At 35.4% G+C, this 26695-nt stretch overlaps 1 protein-coding gene across 4 annotated transcripts in view; it reads left to right on the top strand.

The window, feature by feature from the left end:
* Window positions 1–26695, top strand: part of FUT8 (fucosyltransferase 8) — a 211179-nt gene that overhangs the window by 167320 nt on the left and 17164 nt on the right. For all 4 annotated transcript variants that reach the window (XM_019733553.2, XM_074327355.1, XM_019733552.2 and 1 more), the window contains one exon: window positions 1243–1480. In XM_019733553.2, coding sequence (XP_019589112.1) covers window positions 1243–1480 — 238 coding nt within the window. The remainder of the gene's footprint in view (window positions 1–1242; window positions 1481–26695) is intronic.

Below are 26695 nucleotides of genomic sequence, written 5' to 3'. Positions count from 1 at the left end.
TGGGCTGTCTTGGATTCCTAGGGGTCTAACTCTTCAGAAGGCTGTTGATGGTATAGGTTCTGCTTTGATCTAAAAAGCCAGCCTGCACTGGCATATTTGAATATGAAGGATAGCCTCTTCTGAACGTAACTGTGCTGCGTTTCTCCCTCTCAGCTTTTCCTTCAGAATCACTTTATAGGCTCACTGTCCTAGCTTTTATTTCTAGGGCTCTACTTGACAGAACAGATAATATCCCTAGAAAATGTCTGCTTGGCAACTGCTTTATTCAAGGCTCATGTAAATTGAAAACTGGTTACCTTGCTTATTTGTATGGGACACAAGATTCTGTTCCTGACAGCGCCCATTCTTTGTCTTCCCTTGAAGACAGACAGCTTGAAAAACTTCTCAGCCTAAGGAGGCCTTGTCAAAACAAATTTTTATTTGAAGACCTAAGATGCCTAGGGATATTTAGCAACAGCGCATACGAGCTGTATTGAAACTTTAGAATGGAAAAAAAGAAATTCTCACAGTAGCTAACCCCATTGCACCCACTGTTAGATAATGTAACGTGTTTTAACCATTTTCTAGTCATCTTACAGCAAAGTATACAAATAGGAAAATGAATCTCCTGATTAAAAACTGATTCTCAAGACAGCTAATAGAGAACATGTTCTATATTTTATTGTGAAAGTTACTACTAGTAGCTGTCATCAAGATTGGTTGTTTTAAAAAGTCACATGACTGATATTTTGTTATTCTCAAACTCAGATATCCTTTCACCCAGTGGCTTTATTTCCATAATGACTTTGTTGGGAATGTCTAAAACTCTGGAGGTAGATGGAATTAATAGGTCAATTCTAATTTTTCCTTTCAAATGATTGGAGTTTCATCAGGGACGGTCAGCTCAGAATGCTGAAGTGCAGCTGGAATAAATGAACTATTTTTCTTCCTTCATGAACACCTCAATGTAAGCACCGTTGAGTTCACACTTGCATGTTCTGATAGGGAAAAGAGTATTCTTTTAAACGTAACTGTGTAATTTCACATTTGTTTAGTGATGTTTCCAACTGACATCTCCCTAAGTATGCACATAAAATTTGTAATGAAGTCTTTGACGTTCAATCTTTAAAGCTAGATTCTTTGCTTTATAAAATATACTGGATCAGTCCTGGCTTATATGATTTTTGCACTTGTCACCTATAAAGAGAAGTTGGCCTTTCTGTACAGCTTATCTTCACCTTTGTTTCTCTTCCTCCCTGACAGAATCCCAAGGACTGCAGCAAAGCCAAGAAGCTAGTGTGTAATATCAACAAAGGCTGTGGCTATGGCTGTCAACTCCATCATGTGGTGTACTGCTTCATGATCGCATATGGCACCCAGCGAACACTTATCTTGGAATCTCAGAATTGGCGCTATGCTACTGGTGGATGGGAAACTGTCTTTAGACCTGTAAGTGAGACCTGCACAGACAGATCTGGCATCTCCACTGGACACTGGTCAGGTAAGAAGCCTGTGCCGCATGACAGATCTCTGGGTTGAACTGCCATATTAACCAAATTATTTTTAGGTTCCTTCCACATTATTGAACTCATTTGATTCTTACAATTATCCTGTAAGTAAGGTAGACCTGGCGTTCTCAAACTTCAGCATGCATGAGAATCACCTGGAAGGCTTGTTAAAACATTAGTTTCTGATTCAGTAGGTCTGAGAATTTGCATTTCTGACAGTGTTTCCAGGTCCAGGGCCTACACTTTGAGAACCAGAGGCAGACTATGCAAGTACCTTTATCTCCAGTTAAGGACAATGAAGCCTAATTTGGTTCTACAATTTTAAATTTTATTCAGGAGACATTTGATGATGAGTAATGTGACTCAGATACCACATTAGGCATTGTAAAAGATATTCTATAAAGAACAGCAAGAAATTTCCCTCCTCTCCTAGGATTTGGTGGTAGAAGCAATAGACAGAGTTTCTTACTGCCAGTCTGTTCTTTCTACAGCGATGATCTTTAACCAAGGTCTGAAGCTGGGCTTCCTTTGTTAAAATGCCGACTTTATCATTTGGTAGTCTTGGGCAAGTTAATTAACCTAAGCCTTAGTTTTCTCATCAGTAAAATGAGAAGTAATAATTTACTTACCTCTTTGAGTTGTTGTTGGTAGGATTAAATGAAATAATATGTGTAATGCACTTAGCATAGTTCCTGACAATTACATAGCTCTAGTAATTTCTCACTGTCATGTATGGCCTTTTGAGCAAATACACACTGAGTGCCTACAGTGCGGAAGATACTGAACTAAGTTATTAGGTGAACTGCTAAGCAAAATAATACACTGTCTCTGCACTCACATCCAGTGAGAAGTCAAACATTTTTAAAAAGGCTGAGGAATTTCAGTTAATACAATTTCTCATGGAGGTAAGTACCATTTTTCACAAGTTAAAACACTAAATGTAGACTAGGGAGCTATGTCATTAGCAAAGTAACTTTAGTTCCTTTGTTTCTTTTTGTTGCCTTTGGAAAATATCAGATAATATCTGACACCTCACAGAAGTGTCAGGAAAGTTAATTGGGTAATTTCTATAAAATGCTTTCAGTTGCTGTATAAAAGGTCCTATATAGAGATTTTAAACTATTATCTTACGATAATATTTTGTCCTCCTTAGGATGATTTAGGAGCCTTACTCTATATATCAACATATTTTTTCTTTGTAACTCACTGCAAATTTTAAAGTGAACTTTTTAATCTAGAACCTAACAGAGCTTTAGTTTTGAGGTTGCATTTTCCATTGATCTGCTCTGTAGTTTACAGGTGGTGCAAATAGATTAGGTATTAAAATTAGGAAAATACAGGCAAAGCAACTCTGTCAGGCTCACTGCGGCTTTTTCATTTGTGGACTTAGTTCAGTTCCAAGCTGCTTTGATTGTAGAAGTGTATAGCCACAGCAGGGCAAGGTTCTTACATTTCACTGTTTCTAGAGAGAGGCAACTTTTTGGGTGGTAGTCAGTTAACAGAAAAGTGAAAAGTTGGCCTCAATGGACTTATCAAATTTAGTATATACAGTTTGGCCCTGTCTATCTATGTGCTATGTGCTATAACTAGTTATTTGGTTTGTTTAATTTTTAATCCTTCTTGTATACTTTGTATCTATGAGAATAGATGCATTTTGTATGGACAGGCTATGAAGATTAAAAGTTGCTTGAATTTGAAACTTTCAGAATTTTTTTTTTTTTTAAGATTTTATTGGGGACGGGGAACAGGACTTTATTGGGGAACAGTGTATACTTCCATGGTTTTTCCCAAGTCAAGTTGTCCTTTCAATCGTAGTTGCAGGGGGCACAGCCCACCATCCCTTGTGGGAGTCGAACCGGCATCCTTGTGGTTGAGAGCCCACTGGCCCATGTGGGAATCCAACCGGCAGCCTTCAGAGTTAGGAGCACGGAGCTCCAACCACCTGGGCCACCGGGCCACCGGGCCAGCCCCCAGAATTTCTTAATGTTACAATTAAACAGGTTGGAGAAATCATAATCATCCTTCCTTTATTTATGTGGAATCCAAGGCATAATGGATACAAAGTGATTTATCCAGAATCATACAGCTTATAAATAACAGAACTCTGGTTAGTACATTCACTTCTACCTACCTCCAGTCTAAGTCCTTCCCAGTAGACACATGCCAAACACCTTACCTAGCAGAATAATGATTAGAGGCAGAGAAACTCCTAAAAGTCTAGAAACTAAATAAAACGACTAATTTTAATATCTCCACCCTCTTTCCTCCCCCATCCTGTGACTTTTTCCAAACTTTCCATATAATTTAAAGTACTGAAAAGTTATCAATGGTATTTTCTTCTTAGTCATTTGTAGTCCCTGATTAAAGAAGTCATTTTGTCATGGTAGCACAGAAGTATGACTTCAATTAAATAGATCTTTCCTTTATCACTACAGGTATTGTATAAAATCACGTATTTTTCTTCATGCTAATGAATTAAACTGTGTGCACCCTTTGGACATCTTTAATTAATTAAACTAGTGATTATTTTCAATATGCGTGCAGAAGTCATCATAATTAAAATAATTTAGATGCTAATCTTGTAGCCAAAAGAAGGAAGAGATTTATGTTTAAGCTTGGAAAAGTATGGTTGCCAACCACTTCTGTTTCTGTTTATATACATTATCTATGTATGTACCTTTTGGAGAAATTAACCTATTTCTAGGATTAGAAGAAGCAGAATGAATTTTAATAGGCTCTTTGACATTAATCCTTCAATTAGCCATAAATCAACTACATCTGTTATTGTTCTGACTTGTACAAAGAATCTTGGGATATTTCCCTTGGCGCCACTGTCATGAAATTGCTGTTCATACACACTTGACATGATGTGCCTGCAGGTGGAATTTAGTGATTCCTGTTCAAATCTGTCACATTTGAACAGGAGTTAGTATGCACATCTGATCATTTCAGTAGCTAAATCATACCTTATTGTAGGTTGATTTCTATTGTTGTTCTTCATTATTTTATATTGTATATGAAACCATATCCTTTGTAATAAGTAATTTAGTTAAGTGAAGCAAAATATTAAAAATTAGCTTTCAGTTGAAAATAATAATAATCTTTCCCATCATCAGTTGATGTCTGTTGTAAAGCTGTTGATAAAATGGTCAATTTATTTTTCTATATCACAAGATGTTTTCCTAAACCTAAAATAATACATAGAATAGGCCTGATTCTTCTGAAAAGATCCTTTATGATAATTCAGAATGGGAATCTTGGTATTTAATAGTTTGCAGTATTCTTCAACAATTATTGATTTGTTTTTTCAAAAATATTTACTGTTGTAGTTGTGTACAAGTATGATGACCAGCGTCCAAAATGCTTTTGTAGTTGATATAAACACTGCTCTTGAATAGATGATTTAGCAATAGAGAACCTCAACCATTTAAACTCAATTCTCCACCTTTTTTTTTTCATTCTAAACATTGAACATTTATTTATATTCGCAGTTGAACCACTTTAGCTGTTTTCCTTCTTGTCTTTTTACCAGTCTTAATAAATATGTAATATTTTGAACTGAATTACTTAATTTAATAAATATAATTGGAAAACTTTGTTTTTAATGAAAATAATGACTAGTAAGAAACAGTTTTATAAATGTGATAAAATTTAATGCCCTAGAGGTGCCTGATTTAAGTACATGTTTAGGTAGATTGCCATTTGCTGTATTTAGTTATCGGAACTGGATGGTTACCTTCTATCCATACCCCATTTCAGAAAGCTTTTGGTCAAAGAGTTTTATTTGGCATCCATACATGGAGGCAGCATTAAAATAAAAACTTAATAAAAGCACTTCCTACGTGCCGGGACCCGTGCCGGGATCCATGCCACACTACATGAAGAAAATGGGCACAGTCCCTGCTGTGTAAGGAGCAGGCCAGGGGGAAAGGCAAACAACTGAATGAAGGATTAAAATATATTTTGTTATGGGTAAGTGGATGGTACTCTGAAGCACATATCTAACACATATCAGGGATTCTTCTGGAGGAAGTGAGTTTTAAGCTAAGACCCAAAGTATGAGTAGGAGTCAGCCAGGTAGATGTGGTACAAGAATTTTCTGTCAGTGGGCACGTGTGAAAAGAGAGGCAAGAAAGCATGGAGTCAGCGGGGAAACTAGAAGTAGTTCATAATAAAGTTTGAAGATTGAGAGACTAACTAATATTTTGTTTTGAAGACACGTATCACTTACAGGATTTGCGTTTACATGGCGGTGTGATTTTGTTCCTCTCTAAAACCAACAGGTTTTAATTCAAGAGTCAAAGCTCTTTGTTTTGTTTTCGCTTTAGAGAGTCAAGTTAGAAATCAAATTGTTTTCAGTTGGCTCTTGATGTTATCTAGGAACCATTAAACTCTTTTTTAATTATGAAAATTTGTTTCATTTTTAATATTTTTTAGAGTTCACTCTTGGTACATTTTTGAAAGCTCACAAATACTGCAAATTCATAAAATCCAGAAAAAAGCAACATGATATTTTTATTAATTAATTGCCTAAAACACTTCTATAAGGCTGTTTTTCCTGCATTTTAAAATTTGGATAATCTCTATATCGCAACAATTTTGCATTATCATTTCATGTAGAGAGAATAGGAAGGTAATGCAGTGTTCTAACATGGTTGATCAAATTTTTCCCAGTATTATTGAGATATAATTAACGTATAACATTATAGTAATTTAAGATGTAAAACCTAATGATTTTGATATATGAGTATGTATATATTGTGAAAAGATTACTACAATAAGTTTAATTCAATCCATTGCTTCACATACTTACAAATATTTTTCTTGTGATAAGAATTTTTTAAGATTTGCTCTTAGCAACTTTCACATATACACTACAGTATTGTTAGTTATAGTCACCATGCTGTACATTGCATCCCCAGAACTTAGTTATCTTTTAACTGGAAGTTTATGCCGTTAGACCACCTTTACCCTTTACCCTACCCCCAAACCCTCCATGCCTCTGGCAACCACCAAACTGTTCCGTTTCTATGATCTTTTTTTTTTTTAAGATTCCACATATAAGTGAAATCGTACAGTATTTGTCTTTCTCTGTCCGACTTATTTCGCTTAGTATAATGCCCTCAAAGTCTATGTTTTCACAAATGGCAGGATTTCCTTTCTTATGGCTAAATAATATTGCATTGTGTGTAGATAGATAGGTACATACCTACATACATACATGCATATGTATATACATACCTACATATATACATACATACATGCATATATATACGTACCTACATGTATACATGCATATATATCATATTTTCTTTAACCATCATTCCATTGATGGACACTTAGGTTGTTTCCCTGTGTTGGCTATTGTAAATAACACTGCAATGAACATGGGGATGCAGATATTTCTTCGAGATAGTGATTTCGTTTCCTTTGGATATATGCCCAGAGGTACAATTGCTGGATCATATGGTAGTTCTAACCATTAATATCTTTAATCAAATATCTCCCTATGTCAAAAGAAAAATCTTTAGCAATCAGAGCACAGATTAAATTATGACTTTAAATTTTTCCAGTGAAACTAATATTTTTAACATTTACAAAAGTACTAAGATGTCTTATTGAAATCTAAATATTCTAACCAGCTTATATCCTTAATAATGGCTGATCACAGGTGTACTGATTGATAAACTAACAATGTGGTTAAGAATCTATAGGCATAATATACCTATTACTGTGTTTCCCCGAAAATAAGACTGGGTCTTATATTAATTTTTGCTCCAAAAGATGCATTGGGGCTTATGTTCAGGGGATGTCATCCTGAAAAATCATGCTAGGGCTTATTTTCCGATTAGGTCTTATTTTCGGGGAAACATGGTAAGATAGGCTATGTATATGCTTCTGTGTCATATTTTTACAGTGATATTTTCAACCTTTGGTGATTAATTAATAGAAACTTGAAATAAGTGCATGAAATATTTTAGATCTATTATGCTGGAAAAAAGCATCTTTATTTCTCTGTTTGGATAATGTGATGGAAGAGGAAAGGATACTGGACTGAATTTTACCATATGTGATCTCAGTTCTTTTGTGTGTAGCTTCCTGAACTTCAGCAATTATAGCTTCTAAACCTCTGTATAGCTCTGAAAGAGCTCATGATACACAGTAACTGCCTCCCTACCCACTTTTATAGAGCTAAAATAACAGGGGGAAATGATTAACAACTATAAAAGGTATTAAGATGATTTTGCGTACAGTTTATTTTCATTGTCTCTGTGTTTGGTTCCAAATTTTAAAACACAAACATGATAATGGAATATATTATTAGCTTATAACCTGCAACAACAGGAAAATTATCCTTTTACTCTAAGATAAAAATTAGACCTTTATAAGAGCTTCATATATAGTTTTTCCCTTTTAAAGTTATAAAGTTAAATGGAACAATTTAAAAAGATCCAGAGAAGAGAAATAACTTCTAGACACTAGAATATCTCTGTGCTTAATAAACCCACCATTTAATCATAATAAAATTCTGGACTAAAGAGTCTCCCTGCAGCTGCCTCGAGCCTCCATCAGTTTTCAATATTTTTTCTATATGAAGACACCAGAGATAGAAGGTATACTCCCACCTATAACAGTAGCTCTCTGCAATTAGTGATTTTACAACTGGCTGTGTAAATTATTTGCAAATAATAAAACAAACAGGACATATATGGTATAAAATAAAAATTTTGATGAAACATCAAACTTCAGCCCATTGGTTTTGGCCAGCCTTCATACCCTGAGTAGTATAGAGTTTACCTTACCCTTTTCTGCTATTGGAAACATTTTGGTGGAAAACTTGAAGAAGCACCATTCTATATTTAAATTTAGCTGTTTATTTTACCTTGAGGGAGCTTCCAGATGGCAACAGGGCCTAGATATTCTGGGTTATTTACATAGTGCCAAACACTTGACCAATAAATGCAATAGAAGAAGCACATAAAATCCACCTCTCCTGTATTCCAGTCCAAATCTCAAACGATGCCCTGCAAACTGTGTGAGACACTTTCACTAAATTGTAGATTAAAAAAAAAAAAATCTCTTGCTAAGAGTGAATCTTTTTAGCAACATATTCTGCCCTTTTTAGACAAGGTTCTGGCAGAAAGAGTTTAGAGATAAAAAGAGGTATGATTTAGGAAGTAGGAGTACATAATTAGCATCAAAGTCATCATGGAGTAGAAACAATTGAATTTGAAAAGTTTTTGAAAAATGCTCTTAAGTCTAGTTAGAACCTATCCAGGTTGCTAGAGCTAGGAATAGAATCCAGGTGCTCTTATAGCCTGTGGGATGTCTGGGCCTTGCTACCTGTCTCAAAATTATCAGTGTTTTTATAAATACTGATGTACCTTTTATGTTACAAGTGTGTTTCTCAAAGATTTGCTATAAATTGAATTATATATCAAGTCATGTTTTAAACATCCTAGTGGAGCTATGTAAAGAATTCCCAAAGGAAATCCTTTCATAAAGAATCTTTTTTCTAACATGAGCTAGTAGTTCCCTCCCTTCCTTCCTTCTCTCTCTCTTTCCCTCTCTTTCTCCCTCCTTCCCTTTTTTAAATGTTTGGACTTTTCTGTTTTCGTGAGACACACCTATGTAAGTCTTTGTGAACCTTACTATATAACAGTGACTAAGAACTTTGCATATATTATCTCATTTAATATTCACAGTAAACCTATGTGGTAGGTGCTATCATTATCCATATTTTATATAGGTAAATAACTTGCCAGAGGTAATAAGAAACCCCTAGTCTGACTTCAGAACTGATATTTAAACATTATGCTCAAGGATCAAAGCAAACATTAACCCCCAAAGCCTGATTTTGTAATGCCTGCTACATTTTTAAAGGGTTGTTTAAAAAAAGAATATGTGACAGAGATATATGTGGCCTGCCTGTAAAGCATAAAATATTTACTATCTGATCCTTTACAGAAAAAGTTTGCCAATCTCAGTATAGATGATTAAGACAGAGTCCCTGTTCTCAAGAAGCTCCCAATCTAAATAGGAAATAAACACAAACATTTAAAATTTCTATCCCATGAAGCAAAATGCTGTTAGTGCTGTTTATAAAAATTTAAGCAAGAACCCCAAGGGATTGGGATTCCCGCCAGAAAAATGAGAAGAAACGGCATTTGAACTGGTCTTGAAAAAGCTGTAAAATGACCAGAAATCTTAGATGTAGAATTCTGCACACTAGGTGTACATGACAGAGGATGATAAAAATGTGCCTGTCATAGCTTAGGTAGAGTAATGCCAAAGTATCAGAACTCCTGGGCATTATTTTTTCTTCTGCCTCTGAATTGCTGAATTATGTGGAAGACAGCATTAAACTATCTGCTTCTCAGCTATCCTTTGGTAAAATGTGACTAAAAAACTGGTCTGATATCTAATTATTCTATATTATTCAAGGGCCTCCAAAACAAATTGGATAGAAGGTGCTGAGGTACGAGTATATTTTTAGCTGTAAAAGTATGGAAATGATAGTGCTTTAGTTAAATAAACCTTGCATTTTATATTCATTCTTAACTGTCATTGAATAGGCGAAACTGTAAACTAATGTTTACATTCAGAGTAATTGCAATTTTTATGATAGGTTTCTTATTCATAGACATCCAACATCTAATTTTATAGTACATTAACAATGATGTGGGGGGAAAACGGTAAATAAATGCAACCATGCTTTTGAAGTATATCAGCAAATGATAGTCAAGTTAATATAGAATTGTTTGTTAGGAAATTTTAATTGAATTGAGGAAATGACATAGGATTAACATTGTTATTATTACTCAACCCTTCATTGTAAACAGTGGCAAGAATATAAACAATGACTGTCATCCTGAAAGATTTGTACTTTCTAAATTAAGTACACAAGAAAGTATTAAACTACATTGGGAGATGCATTTTCTACTAAGATAATTTAGAATATGACAGTTAAATAATGAAATGGTTGAATATGAAGGAATTTTTCTCAAAAAAAGAAAAGGATAAATTATTCCATGTCAATTGAACAATATTCCAAACACCAAAAATAAAGGCAGGGGAGGCATAAAGATTCCCTAATTTTGTAGTTTGTGCAGACCAGCATCCATTGTATGAGTAATAAACGTTGTGTCTATATTCATGACATTTTAAAAAATCTGGTTATAGTTTTTAGCTATATCTTTTTCTGAATATCATTAATTACTATGTGATTATTGAACTAATTAATGTATATATGGACAAATCACTGTTCCTCGGTCTGCTGTGGATATATAATTTAAATTAAATATTTCTCATTTGATTAAATGAAATCTCTTTTTTTGAACATTTTTCTTAGCCTGAAAAGAAGTATGCATTACTGATGAATAGTAGTTTTAGTTTCTGTGTTCTGTGTTAGTGCAGATATATTGTTTGGCATTGATTTTTATATAAAAACGTGTATTTAATGTCATTTTCACTTCTTGAAGACAAAGACTAATAGTCGTATGTGTTTTACTATAGAAACTGTAATATGCCCTTAACTATTTATTTATACATATTCCTCTCTATTTTAGTAGTGGAATTATCTATGTAATTGAGTAAAAACTAAGTGGCCACAAATGCATAAGGAAACACTTCTGTAAGTTAATGCATTTGCCATACCTTTTTTTTAGAGACCATCTAGGTGTTCTGTCTCATTGAAATGAATTGCCTAGGTTTTTAGAATATGCTGAGCAGATTAAAGGGAAAAGAGGGAAAAGAATCATTTGGAGGAGATTGGAATGCAGTCTTTGCACTGTGCATAAAAAAATAGCCTGAACCCTCTATCTAGCCATGTCATTCTTTAAAAATCACTGGGAAAGAAATTGTTCCACAGTGATTGACGGAATTATTTACTGTCGAGGGCAAACTAGCATTTTAAAGCTATTGCTTTTTAGTAGAACATAAAATGTTATCCAGTTTTATGTTTAATTAGTTTAGTTTAGATTCATCAAATATTATTTTGTATCAGGGATGACAGGTAAGAGATTCTTGCAGAAAAAGACGGTTTAGTTTGTGGATTTTTAAGGCCATTGCTCTTTCTCCTGTTCTTCCTGCTCTCTATGGTTAGGTTAGTGACTACCGGAAATAAGGAGAAAGTAAAAGCTCCAACTGTTTTTTGTATTTCTTTAGTCATCATTTTACAATCTCTTTTGTCATTGGAATGTGAGACAACACCTTTTTGCAGCCTGCCGCTCAACATCCCAATTCAAAAAAGAGATTTGGACACATTTTTCTGTAACAGTACTAATAAGATGAATTCACTTTTTCTCAGTAGCCATTGCATAGAACAGTAAGAATGATGCAGTTAACTCTCTCCTAAATTAACTAAAAGATATAATTGTAGATAATTTAAAACAACAGATAGCCAAAAAAAAACACTTTTCTTTCACTTTGAATAGTTTTATGCCCATGCTATGGTAACTGAACCCCAGGATATGGAAATGATGTGAGGAGGCTGCAATCCACCGTATGGATGAGACACACCTCAATAGAGAGCTATTGTGTTTTGTTGCATGATGGTGAACAGCTGTAACCACCAAACCACCAACAAGCTTGCCCTTTTTGACAGTTGGCTTTATTTAGCATTTTTAAAAATTGCATGCTATTTCCTCTGGTGCCTGGCATTCTTCAATTAAAATTTTAAATGTTTTCTTATCATCCCCTAACACAAAGCTCACTTACGCAGTTCCAAATCTAGCCTGAGACACCTGTTCTTGAATCCATTTTTTTTTTTTTAAAGTTCAATATGAAATAAATCTCTGTGCTGTGTCATACTGGAATGAAAGAAAGCACACATTATTATAATGGAACCTGATCAAGCTACTTAGATGAGCTTAAGTGAAAAGTTGAGGCCTATTAATGGATGTGAGATATTATTACACCAACGCCATTTCAATCAATATTGTAGTGATGTTGTTAATTTTAAGAGTTGTTTTTGTTTTGCTAACAGCAGTCTGGAGACAATAAATAGGGAAAGGGGCTTGATTATATATCATTTTGATTTCTTTTAAGCCTTAAAATCTCACCAATTAGCAAAGAGGAAGAAACATTTAAGAGGGCAAATGTTACGTATGTTTGGCATAAAAGAAAGAGGACTGTGAAAAAGCTACATTTCCACTTATATCAAATTATAATCTTTATATCAATATTGACCAGAAAATTCTTACCGTTGTAAACTTGAAAATATCTACGCTGAAGTAGAAATTAAATACATTCAGATAGAACAAGTTTCTTCCCAGGAGAGAGGTATCAGGTAACTGGTGACTCATATTTTATTGAATTTAAACTGTTTCTCCATATAGCCTTACACTTGGACTGAAAAAGCCTTTGATTTAATAGAAAACTCTGTGTTTCTAATTTGTGATAAGTTCAGCCTTTGTTGGTTGGTTAGAGGTTTCATTGAAACCCTTTCCAGGCCTACCTCCCTCTTCAGTCAAAGAAAACACCTTATCTTTTGCCATATTAATAATTTTTAGCAGTTTCTAAGGTAGCTTTTTTTTAATTTTTAAAGAGCATCCCTGATTTATTCTCTCTAGAAAACAACTGGGGGAGGGGTAGCATGACTTTTAATTAATATATGACTAGACAAGGAAGGATTAGAGATAATATTAACTGCACAACATTTTCAGAGATCACAGTTTTCTGGATTTAATTTCATCTGGATCATATTATGTTAATGCCAAATTTATTCATTATATTTGTCATAGTTTTTTTAAATAATTTTTTAAATATAAAGCAACGGACACCTATTGCTAAAAAACCAGAAAGTGTAGAAAATATAACAAAATAAAAACACTACTTAAAAGTATACGTGTGTATGTGTATTCTTTAAGTCTTTTTTAATTAATAGACTTTATTTCTTAGAGCAGTTTTAGGTTTAGGAAAATGTGTTAGAAAGCAGAGTTCCCATGTACTCCCTCCATCTCTTCTCCCTCCTCCTTTCCTCTTCCCCCCAATTATAGCACCTGCATTGGTGTGGTACATTTGTTACAATCAAGGAACTGATATTGGTACATTATTATTAACTGAAGTTCATACCGGTAGTTTACATTAGGGTTCAGTCTTTGTGTTATATAATTCTATGGGTTTTGCCAAATGCATAATGTCTTGTATCTACCATTATATAATCATACAGAGTAGTTTCACCACACTGAAAAATCCAATGTTCACCCCTGTTCACCCTTACCCTAACCCCCAACCTCTGGCAATCACGAATCTTAATCTGTCTTCATAATTTTGCATTTTCCAGAATGTCATATAATTTGAATCACATTACGGAGTCTTTTCTGACTGACTGCTGTTTAAAAAATAGTTTCTCCATGTCTTTTTGTGGCTTGACAACTCATTTCTTTTTATTGCTGAATAATGTTGTGTGGATGGACCACAGTTTGTTTATCTATTCGCCTGTTGTGTGACATCTTGGTTGCTTTCAGTTTTTAGCAATTATGAATAAAGCTAGTATAAACATTTATGTGCAGGTTTTGCATAGGTATAAGTTTTCAATTCATTTGGGTAATTACCCACGAGAGGGATTGCTGGGTTATATGATAAGACTATGTTTAACTTTGTAAGAAACTGCCAAACTGCCTTCTAAAGTGGCTGTCGTAGTCTGCTTGGCCTGCGTAACAAAATACCATAGACTGGGTGGGTTAAACAACAGACATTATTTTTCACAGCTCTGGAGTCTGAGAAGTCCAAAATCAGAGTGTCAGCAAATTCGGTTCTTGGTGAGGACCTTCCCCTGGCTTCCATACAGCCACCTTCTTGCTGTATAGAATGAGGAAGCTCTGGTGTCTCTTCCTCTATTCCCATCATGGGGGCCCTGCCCTCATTTCCTCACCTAAACCTAATTATCTCCCAAAGGCCCCACCTCTCAATATCATCACATGGGTAGGGCTCCAACATATAAATTTTGGGAGGACACAAACATTCAGTCCATAAGAATAGCTGTATCATTTTGCATTCTCATCAGCAATGAATGAGAGTTCCTGTTGCTCCACATCCTTTCAGCATTTGGTGGTGTCACTATTTTAGATTTTAGCCATTCTAATAGGCATGTAGTGATATCTTGTTTTCATTTGCAACCCACTGATGATCTATAGTGTTGATCATCGTATGCTTATTTGCCATCTGTATATCTTTTTTGGTGAGGTGTCCATATCTTTTTCCCATGTTATAATAGGGTTATTTTCTTATTGTTGAGTTTTAAGAACTCTTTTTATATTTTGGATATAAATCCTTTATCAGATTTTGATACTAATTCTTTCCTTGGTCATATTCAGTCTATTGATGAGCCCGTCAAAGGAATTTTTCATTTCTAGCATAGCGTTTTTCATTTCTGGCATTTCCTTTTGATTCTTTCTTAGAGTTTTCATCTCTTTGCACACATTACTCATCTCTTCTTGCATGTTGTCCACTTTTTTCATTAGTGTCCTTAACATATTAATCATAGTTACTTTAAATTCCCAGTCTGATAATTCCAAAATCTCTGCTATAGATGAGTCTGGATCTTATGGTTGCTGTATGCTTACAATCTGTATTTTTCATCTTTTGGCATATCTTGTAATTTTTTGTTGAAAGCTGGATTTGCTATATTGGGTAAAAAAAACAAAAACAAAAGTGAAGTAGGTGGACTTTTAGTGTCAGGTTTTATGTTTATCTGACTAGGAGTTAGGCTGTGTTAACTGTTAGCTGTAGCCATGGTATCAGATATTAAATTTACCTCTAGTATCTTTGTTTTTGTCTCCCTTGTTTTCAGGTTTTCTTGAAGACTCTTTAAATAGGCAGTTCTTTTTTTTTTTTTTTTTTAATTGGGGAATATTGGGGAACAGTGTGTTTCTCCAGGGCCCACCAGCTCCAAGTCGTCCCTCAATCCAACTATGGAGGGCGCAGCTCAGCTCCAAATCCAATCGCTGTTTACAATCTTTAGTTGCAGGGGGCACAGCTCACCATCCCATGGTTGGGAATTGAACCGGCAACCTTGTTTGAGAGCCCACATTCCAACCAACTGAGCCATCTGGCCCCCACTCCGGAAGCCCAGCGGCAGCTCATTGTCTTCAGTCTAGTTGTGGAGGGTGCAGCTCACTGGCCCATGTGGGAATCGAACTGGAAACCCTGTGGTTGAGAGCGTGCACTCCAACCGAGCCATCCGGCTGCCCCAAATAGGCAGTTCTTTTAGCTGTAATCCTTTGCTATTACTCAGTAGCCTTATTCATATGGTGGTATGGATGGGGAAAGGGAAGTACTCTATTGTGCTGTAATTAGGTCTGTCTTTTAGTGAATCTGAGATGGGTATATCTCTCCCTCAGGTTGGTTAGGCATTGGTAAAACCTCAGTACTGTAGGCTCTGGTAAAATAGTTTCCCTTGAAGGAAGGCCTGAAGAAGAATAGAGAGCTATGTTGCAAATACACTGAACTAATACGTGAAAATTCTCTGAAAATGAAAACAGTATATGTTTTATTATAATAATGGCAATGATCATAAAAAGCAGTAAGATAAGAAAATGTTAGTTTTAAATAATGTTTATTTTATAGTGTATGTTATATATAGAAATAGTCTAAGTGAGGTTGTTAAAAATTAATTTCATTATCTACTTCAAATTAATATACAGTGTGAAACCTATAAAATTCTGAATGAAGGGACAGACTTTGTTCTATCACTAAAACAAACATGCCTAAACCGTCCGTGCCTAGCATTGATTTTCAATTTCATCAGCCTCTGTACATCATGTAAAAATTAACTAGAAATAACAAAAATAGCTTCTATAGTGTTTGTCACTCTCAAAGATAATTCTTTAAGCCCAGGAAAATAGATTCAGGTCCCTGGAAAAGTGTACAGTGAAATCATAACAAAGTAATAAAAGCATGAATATTATCTTCTTTCCTGTCATATCCTCTTGAGGTAGTATAGAGTTGAAAACTGGTTGGTGGATCCAAGGTGGAATGACTATATTTCCGAAGTACTTTTTGAAGCAACAGGAAGAATCGAGGTGTTATACAGACGTAGCTTAGCAAGTAATTATATACCATCTTCCAGGTATTTGTTATCTATGAGACTGGAAGAAGTTCTTAAATAAAGGTGATACCTAAGTAGTATTGGCTGTTTTGCATTTTAAAGCAGTAAAACTGGTGATATTCTCAAAATTTACCCATAATATTGTGATTGTGATGCTGAATGAGTAGGTGGGCTCACCTACTAAGTGATTGTTTCCTGCAGAAGACTGGCATCCATGTTAATTACAGTATTTTATATATTAAATTCATTCATTCAATTAAACACTTATTTTGTGATTTCTGTGTGGCTGGGATAGTTGTAGTTGCTGAGGCAACAGGATGACTAGGTTCAGGTTTATATCCTCATTCCAGACTTGTGGGGAAAACAAATATACACAAAAACATAATTATAATACAACTTGGTAAATACAGTGACAGAGATACATACATGGATGGTTCTTAAAATTGCCTTATGTTCTGAGAGTTAAAATTCTAAAATTTCAAATTTCTGAAAGCCAAAGTGTTTCTATACACCAGTTATCAACTCCCCACAACATCTAAAAGCATCTATTTGGGGAATACAGCCCTTGCTGTCTTGTATATGTCATGTCACCACTCCTTCCCTCCTGCAAAGACACATACAAACGCACGCGCGCTTATTCACAGCTGTATAGGCAAAGTGATTGATTACCTGACCCTGGGAAACTAATCCTTTAGGCTGAGCTGTGTCAATAAGATTCCCTGTTGAGAGGTAATCTAATCCAACTGGAGTGATGGATTTGGATTCTAATTCCTTCACTGATCATCTATAAGAGTACTTGCCCTATAGAGTCATTTTGGTAACTAAAAGAAATAATATTTATAAGCGTTTAGTGCAGTACTTAGCCAATGGTCTCAGTAAATGTTAGTATTATTATAAGACAGAGACTCTAGCTTTCATGAGGGTGAGACTGAGTTGTAAAATCCTCTAGACTGAAGCTGTTTCCAAGATGGGCCCTGAGCCCATAGAGAAGTCAGTTTGCAGAAAGGAGAGTATAGCTGACCTGCACAGACCATGTGGCCCCAGAGAGACGACGGTAAGCATTGAAGGTTTCCCATGTCCTATAAGATACAGTTGTACTTCCTGCTCTTCGTTTCTTGGCAATTCCCTGTATTCTTTCAGTAATTTTTCACTTGAACTAATTTGACTAGTTTTCTATTTCTTGCAACCAGTGATCCTTGACTAAAACAGTTCTCAATAAATATTTTTTGGTGTTTAATATTGTTGAAAGGTAATAGTCATGTACAAGTTTTATTCTAACAAAAAAACATAACTATGTAGTACTAGTTAACTATGTAGCACTAGCTTCAGAACTCCAATATCCTTTATTTTATGAGTTTTATATTCTACTCTAACCAAGCAAGCAATATCAGCAGGCATAAGTAATATTCTGTTTTTCCTCCTCTTATTCTTTTCTTGTTTATATGTTGTATCTACTTCTTATCTTCATACTGCAAGGAAAAGGAATAATAGTTTGTTGGTACACAAAGAAAAAGCATCCTTTAGAGCCAAAATATACTATAATACAGTCTTATTATCTCGTCGTATATGTTGCTTGTGCATTGAAGCCTAAGAAGGGCATTTTGGGTCATATCACTGATTCATTCAGTTCAGTACTCTGATTTAACAGTAGTTCTCAGTGACATTTTGTGGGACTTAATAGTTACCATACATGATGTCAAGGTCTAAACATGCATATTTTTCCCCAAACATATAATTTCTATCTTTTACCTTCTTTGGGGGCAATGAGTTCTATAAGAATTCTACCTATTGTGTAAAATTAGGCTTTATTTTATTTATTCTTAAAGTACTTCTTTCAAGCAGCAATGAAAGGTCCCTAAATTCTCAGATTTGGTGAACACATTCTTGGACACCTTGTCTAAATCTTTCTTGATTTTATAGGCTTCGAACATATCTCCTCTCGGCTCTCATCTTTTTAGGTAGAAGAACATCAGCCTATCATTTGGAAGATCTCCATCCTCTTAAGTAATAATATTTCTCTTTATTTTTGAGATATAGTAGTTAAATTGCACAATTTATGAATAAATTATGCATATATAAGCAAAATTGTGATCATCCCCATTCATGTATATTCAGTCTAGTAATCTATTGAATTAACTTAAACATTACTTTGTATCACCTCTAAAAGTCCTTTCTGTGATTTTTAAAAATCTTTTAGAAATTCCACTAACACTAATAAAGTTAATTATTGTAATAATCAAGGTTGAAATTTGTTTCTTAAAATACAAAATACTTGCGATTATTGTGTGATTCATTTTGGATACCATCAATTATTATATCCTGAATTTTGGATTATATAATCAGGAGTAGATATTTTAATTTATATGGTCTTCATGAATAAATTGGAATTTATTTTTATTTATTCCTAACTATGCCACTAAAGAAATTAAAGGAGGAAATATTTTTTAAGGAGAGAAGTATTTCAGATTGCAAAGTATTTTTGCTTTAATGTTTGATAGTTGAAAATAAGTATATAAATAGATAATAGGGAGCGTGATTTACAACTTAAATAAATCTCTATGATAATTTGCTTCCGGATTTTTTCTTTGTCCTGAAGTGGGCTATTTCTCCTTCATGGAAAGCTTATTATATAACTATTAGGAAATAATACTGTCATAGGTTGGCTAATTCACATTGTCTTTACAATCAAATTGTGAAGGTATTATTAATTCTTAACCATTTAATGTGCACTGTAGAGAGAGATCTGGACTTTGGCTTCTTCTGAAACTTTAAGTTAATAGAGCAGGGATGGAGGTACATACTTCAGACTCTGGAATCAGAATGTCTGGGTTCAACTCCTGTTTCTGACCGCTAGCTGCATGACCTTGAACAAGTTACTAACTTCATCTGTAAAATGGAAATAAGAGAATACTCGCCTCGTAAAGACTTTGTGGATTAATTGGGATAATGTATGGAAAACATTTAATGTAGTACTTGGCATATAGTTGGTGCTCAATAAATGTTAGCTCTTACTTAGCGTTGCTGATAGGGAGTTGGGACAGGAGGGGGTGGGTGCAGAAACGATTTTAAAAGTGGCTTATAACATGGCTCATTGAGAAGGAGTAAAGCATATGGAAAGAACAGACTCTGGGTTCTCATCCCTGCCAGAATCTTTATGATTTGGATTGTGGTAAAATGATGGCCTCTGATTTGGAGATCTCCCAGAGTCAGACTTTGTGGCCTGCTGGTAGATCCCTGACTACAGGTTAAAAAAACATGGTGCATATGTTGAGAAACAGTAGATAAACTTCTTCGCAAGGGAGTAACAGAAGTATTTCTTTGCAAATTTTAGTCCAGGTCCTAAAAGGGTGGGGTGGTGCTGTCCCTGTTTTAAGCATCAACTCTGTACAATGTATTATCTTTTTAAAGCATTAACAAGCAAAAGACGGCTTCTCACCATCTCAGACATCTCCTCCTTGCTCTGTTTGCTACATGTGTCCTCCCGCTCCTTGCTTTTTCATGCTCTATTAGTTAAGGTTTTGTGCCTTTTGCCTCAAATTTCTTTTTCTTCATTTATGGATATCCCCTACCCTTTCCCCAATTAGACCAAGAAGGGTAAAATGTAGCCATTTTTTTGAGTAATGTCTTTACAGTATTTTAGCTATGCCACCTGAGGCTATAGATTGTAAAGTATTAGCTCTCTTTCTAGAGATGTAACAAAAGCCAGAAAAGGAGAAAGAGGGAGTCAGGTGACTTGTACCAGATTGGCAGCAGCAGTGACATTGGGAGCTGTGGTTGGCACATAAAGCCATACTCCAAGGTGGAAAAGGAGGAAGCTGGTGAAGAAGACATATTCTGCAGTCAGAGATGGCAGCAAGAGTTAAAGATGGGAATGATGGAGGATGACTCTTGGAGCTGCTAGTACTTTATGGATGGATTCAGCATACAGTACAAGGGAGATTTGCTGTGCCAGCCCTTGTTTGTCTATTTTATCAGCATGTTGTATAGTGCTTTCTTTAGAAAGGTGCTACACTTGATTAAGTTGTCTTCTTTCCTCACATCCCACAAAAGTCTTAACTGTTTTGTTATTATTTCCTTCTTTCAACATGACGCTCTTTTTTTCCTCTCATAGCATAGCTAGAATTTCTTGTTATAATTCTTGTATCTTAGTGTTTTAGGATTGACCATTACCCTATCATCAGAAAACCCAAATTAGGCCTTCCCGATTTAATATAATTGGATAACTTACTAGAGAAATTACAAGTAGCTGTAAATCCAACATGAAACCTTGCACTCCTGACTCTACGTGTTAATCACAGAGTCAGCTATAAAATTCCCCCAAAACAGAAGGGAATTCAGCATATGCCAACGGGCAGCTCCATCCTGTGAGATCCTGAGGGCACTTGCACATCAGTCACCACTTTCAGGGATTCTCAAGGAATAAAAGGCCATTTATTACCTTGAGGTCTTTCCTCCTGGCTGTTTATTTCAAGGAGACGCTACATGTGAAAGGAATAAGAGGAATGTGACAGTGGGATTGTAATTGTTCATGAGAATGGGAGAAGAGAGGTTGGGGGTTGGCTCTTTAGTAAATTTGATGAAATTAAGTCTTGACTTTCCACTGATTTCCATTTCTCTATTCTCTTGTTTCTTGCTAATAAGATAAGCTATTCTAGGATTCTTTGGGATCCTTTGGGTTGGAAGGAAGTTCGAAGTTAAGAGAAAGCACTAAATTATTGAACAACAACAAACTCCTTCAAACCTCCAGCCATGGAGTTCTAGGGCCTATGCAATCTGAATCATCAAAGAAACTGTTGGCAGTATCCCCTTTAAGAGCAAGCTGTCAGAGGACCGTATGGAACTTTTTGGCAAAGTAACATATATATGTATATAAAAGTTAAATGACTAAATTTATTTCAGAAACATGAAGAATGACTTCAGGGAGCCTTCTGTGTCGTACAGCAAATCTTTTCTGTCTTTTTCTTTTGACACGGTCCTGCCTGCCTTACCCTGGTCTGTGTAACTCACTAAGATACTACATATTTTCCATTTGTCGTTCTTTTAGTCCCTTTCTAGTGTTAAGTCTGTCAGAATATCATTGAGGTCAGTGAACCATGAGTCTAGTTGCTTTTGCAAGGCATTTCTCTTTCTAGTAAAAGCAGCAAGCTTCTCATAAGAATGCCACACAATCATTCCCGTAGTGTGATATGCTAATTCTTAAGAATGTTGCTAACACTGCACTGTTTCGTATGATTGAATTTAGAACTTTTCACTCAATTGGTTGAAGGCTTCAAACTGGCAGTAATAACAGTCTTTTGAGTTGTTGCTTAAGTAGAGCAGTGATGGAATTCATATGGCAGGCGACAGTTGCTCATTCAAGTTCAAAAAAATATCTCAATCAGCCGCAGTAGTTGAAAAACAAAAGGAAAGTCTTCCAGATGTTCACTTTTTAATAGTGTATCTTCCCTCCATATTTTAAATGTAGACAGAGTTCCCTCATTAAATGAGGATATAATATCAATGTCATCATTTTTAAAATTCCAAAGAACAGACCTCACACATTTATGTGATTTTTTTTATTTTTTATTTTTTATTAAATTTATTGAGGTGACAATTGTTAGTAAAATTACATAGATTTCAGGTGTACAATTCTGTATTACATCATCTATAAATCCCGTTGTGTGTTCATCACCCAGAGTCAGTTCTCCTTCCATCACCATATATTCGATCCCCCTTACCCTCATCTCCCACCCCCCACCCCCCACCCCCCGTGATTTTTTTTTTAATGGCTGTAAAATCAAGAAAACTCCCCCATGCCTCTAGAGGTTTCACAGCTATTAATAGTTAACTTTTGATCTTGGTATGTTTTTATTCTTGTCTCCTCTAACAAGTCTCAGAGAGTTTAGTGAGAATTTAGTCAGCATCATATTTGACCACACAGAGTTAAAGAAAATGTAAATCCCAGAAGTTCAGAGAGATTTTGGGGATATCACTTAAGGATAAAAATTGTTTGCTGCAATAGGAGTAGGAAGTCGTACTAGTTTAGACCCCTTACTGCTGTTCTGTACTTCCAGTTAGAATAGGGTTTTCATCATGTTAGTGAGAATTCTGTGAGAACTTTCAGATAGCTTGGAGTTGCAGCTCTTCAGTTTGGACATTTGTTGAATATTTTGAAAAAAAAAAATAAAAACTGGTCATTATTCTATTGCCTATGGTGAACAGTATGAATAAGATTTACTTTGGGTGTATATCTTATATCTCCTTATATCTAAAATATTTGGGAACATATCTTTGTCTCACTGAAATGGTACATTTTTCAGAGAAGGCGATATTTTGGCAAATAATCTCTTCCTGGACCAAACTAGAGCCAGCTTCTTAAGAACTGTTCAGCAGAACTGATCCCAGGATAAAGAACTAACATTTTTTTTAGAATTATTGTGCATCAGACATCGTGCTGACCTTTCTCTGTGCAGTATTTTGACCTTAGAATAACTCATTGAGCAAGATACTATTATTAATCCCATTTTACAGATGAGTACGGTGCTATTATCGATGCCATTTTTCAGAAGAAACTGGGGTGAAGTTAAATATAACTTATCCAGGGTAACACAACTGATAGTGATAGAGAGAGGATTTGAACACCCGTTTTTGTGATTCCAAACCCCATACTCATAATCACTATGCAGTACAGTCATAGGCATTTGTCTTGATATATTTTGTTTATGTCTCTCCCTGCTCTAGCCTCAAATAGGGCTATGAGTCTCAGCAGTTGGCACAGTCCTTGGAATGGCTGTTGGGAGTGATGGCACCTAGCACCACAACCATTCAAGGCAACTCTTAGGAAGGGAATTGAAAACCTCATTCTATCCCTCTGTACCTGTTTGGGGGATGTCTGGACCTATGGGGGGGATTGAGGGAAACCTCTGTAAGAGGCTTGAGTTCAGAAAGCAGACAGCTTTTCTGATTTGGCAGTGCCAAAAAGTTACTCATAATCCCCTCATCCCCCAAGGGAAATTTAAGTTCCAGGTAATTATGTCCTTCTGGAGATTTTTCTCAACTGGCAATCCTATTCCATATCTCTTTCCCTTGACCATTCTGAGCTCTGGGTTCTGTCTTCAGGGGAGTTCCCCCTCTTGAGTTTTTGTTTCTTTCACAAATCAGAGTGATAGCAACTAAAGTGCTTAGTAGCAACCGAAGAAACAAGACAGTAAATGCAGAAGAAATCTGTGGACTGCGACCCACAATCTTTTCCACCCTTGAGACATTTTTCATTATAGCAGAACCTATTCATTCATGGCGGATCTTAAGCTTTCCAAGTCCTTTCTCTTGAGTCTACTGAAGACTAATAACTAATTGACTAGCTCCAGGGCTAGTGTCTCTTCTCTGTCTTACTCACAGGGAATGATGACAGAGTAATGCTTTTAAATGTGGCTGTAATGAATTGACTAGTAAGGAGGAGGGCTTCTCTGGAGGTGCTCGCATGCAACTATGGAGATCCTCCCTTTCAAAGAGCTATGTATGCTCCTGGAAGAGAGCACTAACAAGCCTTTTGAGTCTTATCTACCCTTAGCAAAGAGAATGACCTTATAAAACAGAATGATCAACAAGAGGAGGTAGTCTTGAAAATGAGTCCCTGAAATAATCAGTAATGATCATATCAATTCCAGTTGAACTGGGCAGTCAATTATGTAATGCCCAGGCTACTTTCTTTTCAAATGGCTAGTTTTGACTTATGTATGACTTATTCTCTTGATGGAAGGTTGATGCAGTGCTTTTTTTTTTTTTTTTGCCTCCCAACACTAAAATCTTAGTAGAATGGCAGGACACTCTGACGGATCAAAAGGGCCATACTTAAATGATTTAAATATTATATATATATATTATATATATATATATATGTTCCAGAAAGCAGAATGTCATATAAGTCATGGAGTAAACACTAGAGTCTGATCCTAGCCATTTTATTAGCTGTATTATCTTTAAGAAGTTCACTTAACCTCTCTTAGTTTGTTTCCTCTGTAAAATGAGGGAGTTTAAATCTGTGTTTCCCAAACTGAAACTTACAACAGATTACTAGAGATGATTCTAGCTGACATGTGAGATAATTTCAGGCAGTTTCCTGATAAAATATTAAAACAAACATTGAATCACACATAGTTGAGAAAGTTATTTCTTTTTCAGTCTTTCTGATTATGCCAAAGATAAAGTCTCTATTTGATATCAAGATATCTTGAATAGTTCTTTAATATGGGGTAATTGTTTGGGGGTGAGGGTGGAGGTGGGCAGGGGTGGGTACTGTGACTCCTTCTTTCCTCAAGAGTTTCCATACAAAGGAAATAAATTCCTTAGAAAGGGAAAGTACAGAAGTGGTTTTTTGCTCTTTCTGTCTACCTCATTTCCCTTCCACTTGCAAGGAAAGGAGTGTGTTTTACAACTGGTGAGTCTGGGAGGAGGAACCAATCACGGGAGGCACAGGTCTTTCTGGCTTCTCCATGGTGTGGCCCAGTCTCAGAGTACATGTGTGTCCTCCTCCACCTTGCAGTAGGCCTTGGCTGACAGACTCCACTTAGGACTGGGTGGGAACTATTCGGAAACCCATGAGGCAAAAACGCCCCAAAAAATCCCTATTCTCCAATTCATCCTTATTGGTAATCGAGCTGATATTTAGGTTGTCATTTTATTCCTCTTTCTGTTTCTCATTTCGTTTCAAACTCATAGGAGATGTAAGGGGAAAAGCAATTATCAGCCATTAAAACCTCACTAATAATCTCCTTTTTAATAGCAAGCTGGCTTGAGCTCAGAGCCCTTTAATAAGCAACAGTATCTATATACTAGAATTTAATAACATGGTTTTGTTTTCAGTGAAATTATATTTATAGCTACCATCTATAAAAATAAATTCATTTAAGTTTTGAAAAGTGAAATTTTAAAACATTAAATAGTGCAGATAGATGTGGTAAAAGTTATAAAGGTGGTATGTAAATGACTAAAGTTTTAGAAACACTGCATAAGATTATCTCTAGGATCTATTCCAGATTTAAATTGTTTTGAATGTGTATTCCAATAGAATAAAAGATGTTACGTGGCAAAGTAAAAGAAGGGACCTTACATAGCATGTACTATGTTATTTTCTTTCATTTTTAAATATGTCATTATTAAGGAAGTTAACCTTTTATTCTATGCCAGTTTTTTCCCATTTACAAATATAGATACTCTTTTCTTCATATTTTACTGGGCACTGTAATATTGATTTTTTTTGGTAGCATATTTGTTGGTGATGATATTTTTCTTTCACTGGAAACAGTCTAGTTCTGGGTGAGGTTTTTGAGCTGGAAATTTTGGAGGACAAGAATCATGTCATCACTATATACTGTGCCTAATAACAGTATTTGGCACATAGTAGTATTCAATTAATATCAGAACAAGTGAATAAATCACAAAGAATCAACAAAAATAAATTGAGTTCTCTGTCTTGAAGGTATAGGCATAGTTTTGTTTCTGAAAGCTGTCAATAGGGCTGGCTTTAAAGAAGATGCCTGGGGCCAATCAGAGGGTAATACTTTCATGTAAGTACAGTTTGGAGCTAGTTACATGGAACATTTAGAATAACCTTGTTAGGAAGGAATCACAAAAGGAAGGTAGCCCTACTAATTTTGCTTTTGTTTATGGTCATATATGAGAGGGTAGGGTCTTCCTTTATTTCTCTCTTTGTTTTTTATAAAAAAGAACTGCCTTTCTCCCTTCCTTGTTTTCTCTCTAATTCATGTACTACTGCTCTTATCATCCACGTCAGGGAAAGCACCCAATTTTCCTGGCCTTAGGGAGACTATTAGAGTTTAATTTAAAATGCAGCTCCCTTTTTCCCAAACACTCTTAATTACAGTTTCTCATCTGATAAAGTTGCCCAACTCTTTCTTAACTGGCACCCTAGATGAACTGCAGTACTGGTGGTAAGTTTTTTAATTCCTATTTATTCATGCAGCAAATGTCATGTTTCAAGGGCTTTGTTCTAAGAATCCTGAAATGAGTTTTACATATCAGAGAAAAAGAATATTAACCAGACGTTTTTAATTCTTAGTTATACCAACTGACTTTCTAATCACTATGCATTTGGTTTGAGTGATTATATTCCCAGATCATGTAATTTATTTTAAAACATTTTGCATATATGCAGAAA

The sequence above is a fragment of the Rhinolophus sinicus genome, linkage group LG03 (genome assembly GCF_036562045.2).
Source record: "Rhinolophus sinicus isolate RSC01 linkage group LG03, ASM3656204v1, whole genome shotgun sequence".
Lineage (NCBI taxonomy): Eukaryota > Metazoa > Chordata > Mammalia > Chiroptera > Rhinolophidae > Rhinolophus > Rhinolophus sinicus.
Note: the sequence above shows the minus strand (reverse complement) of the source record. Positions and strands in the feature narration are given on the sequence as shown.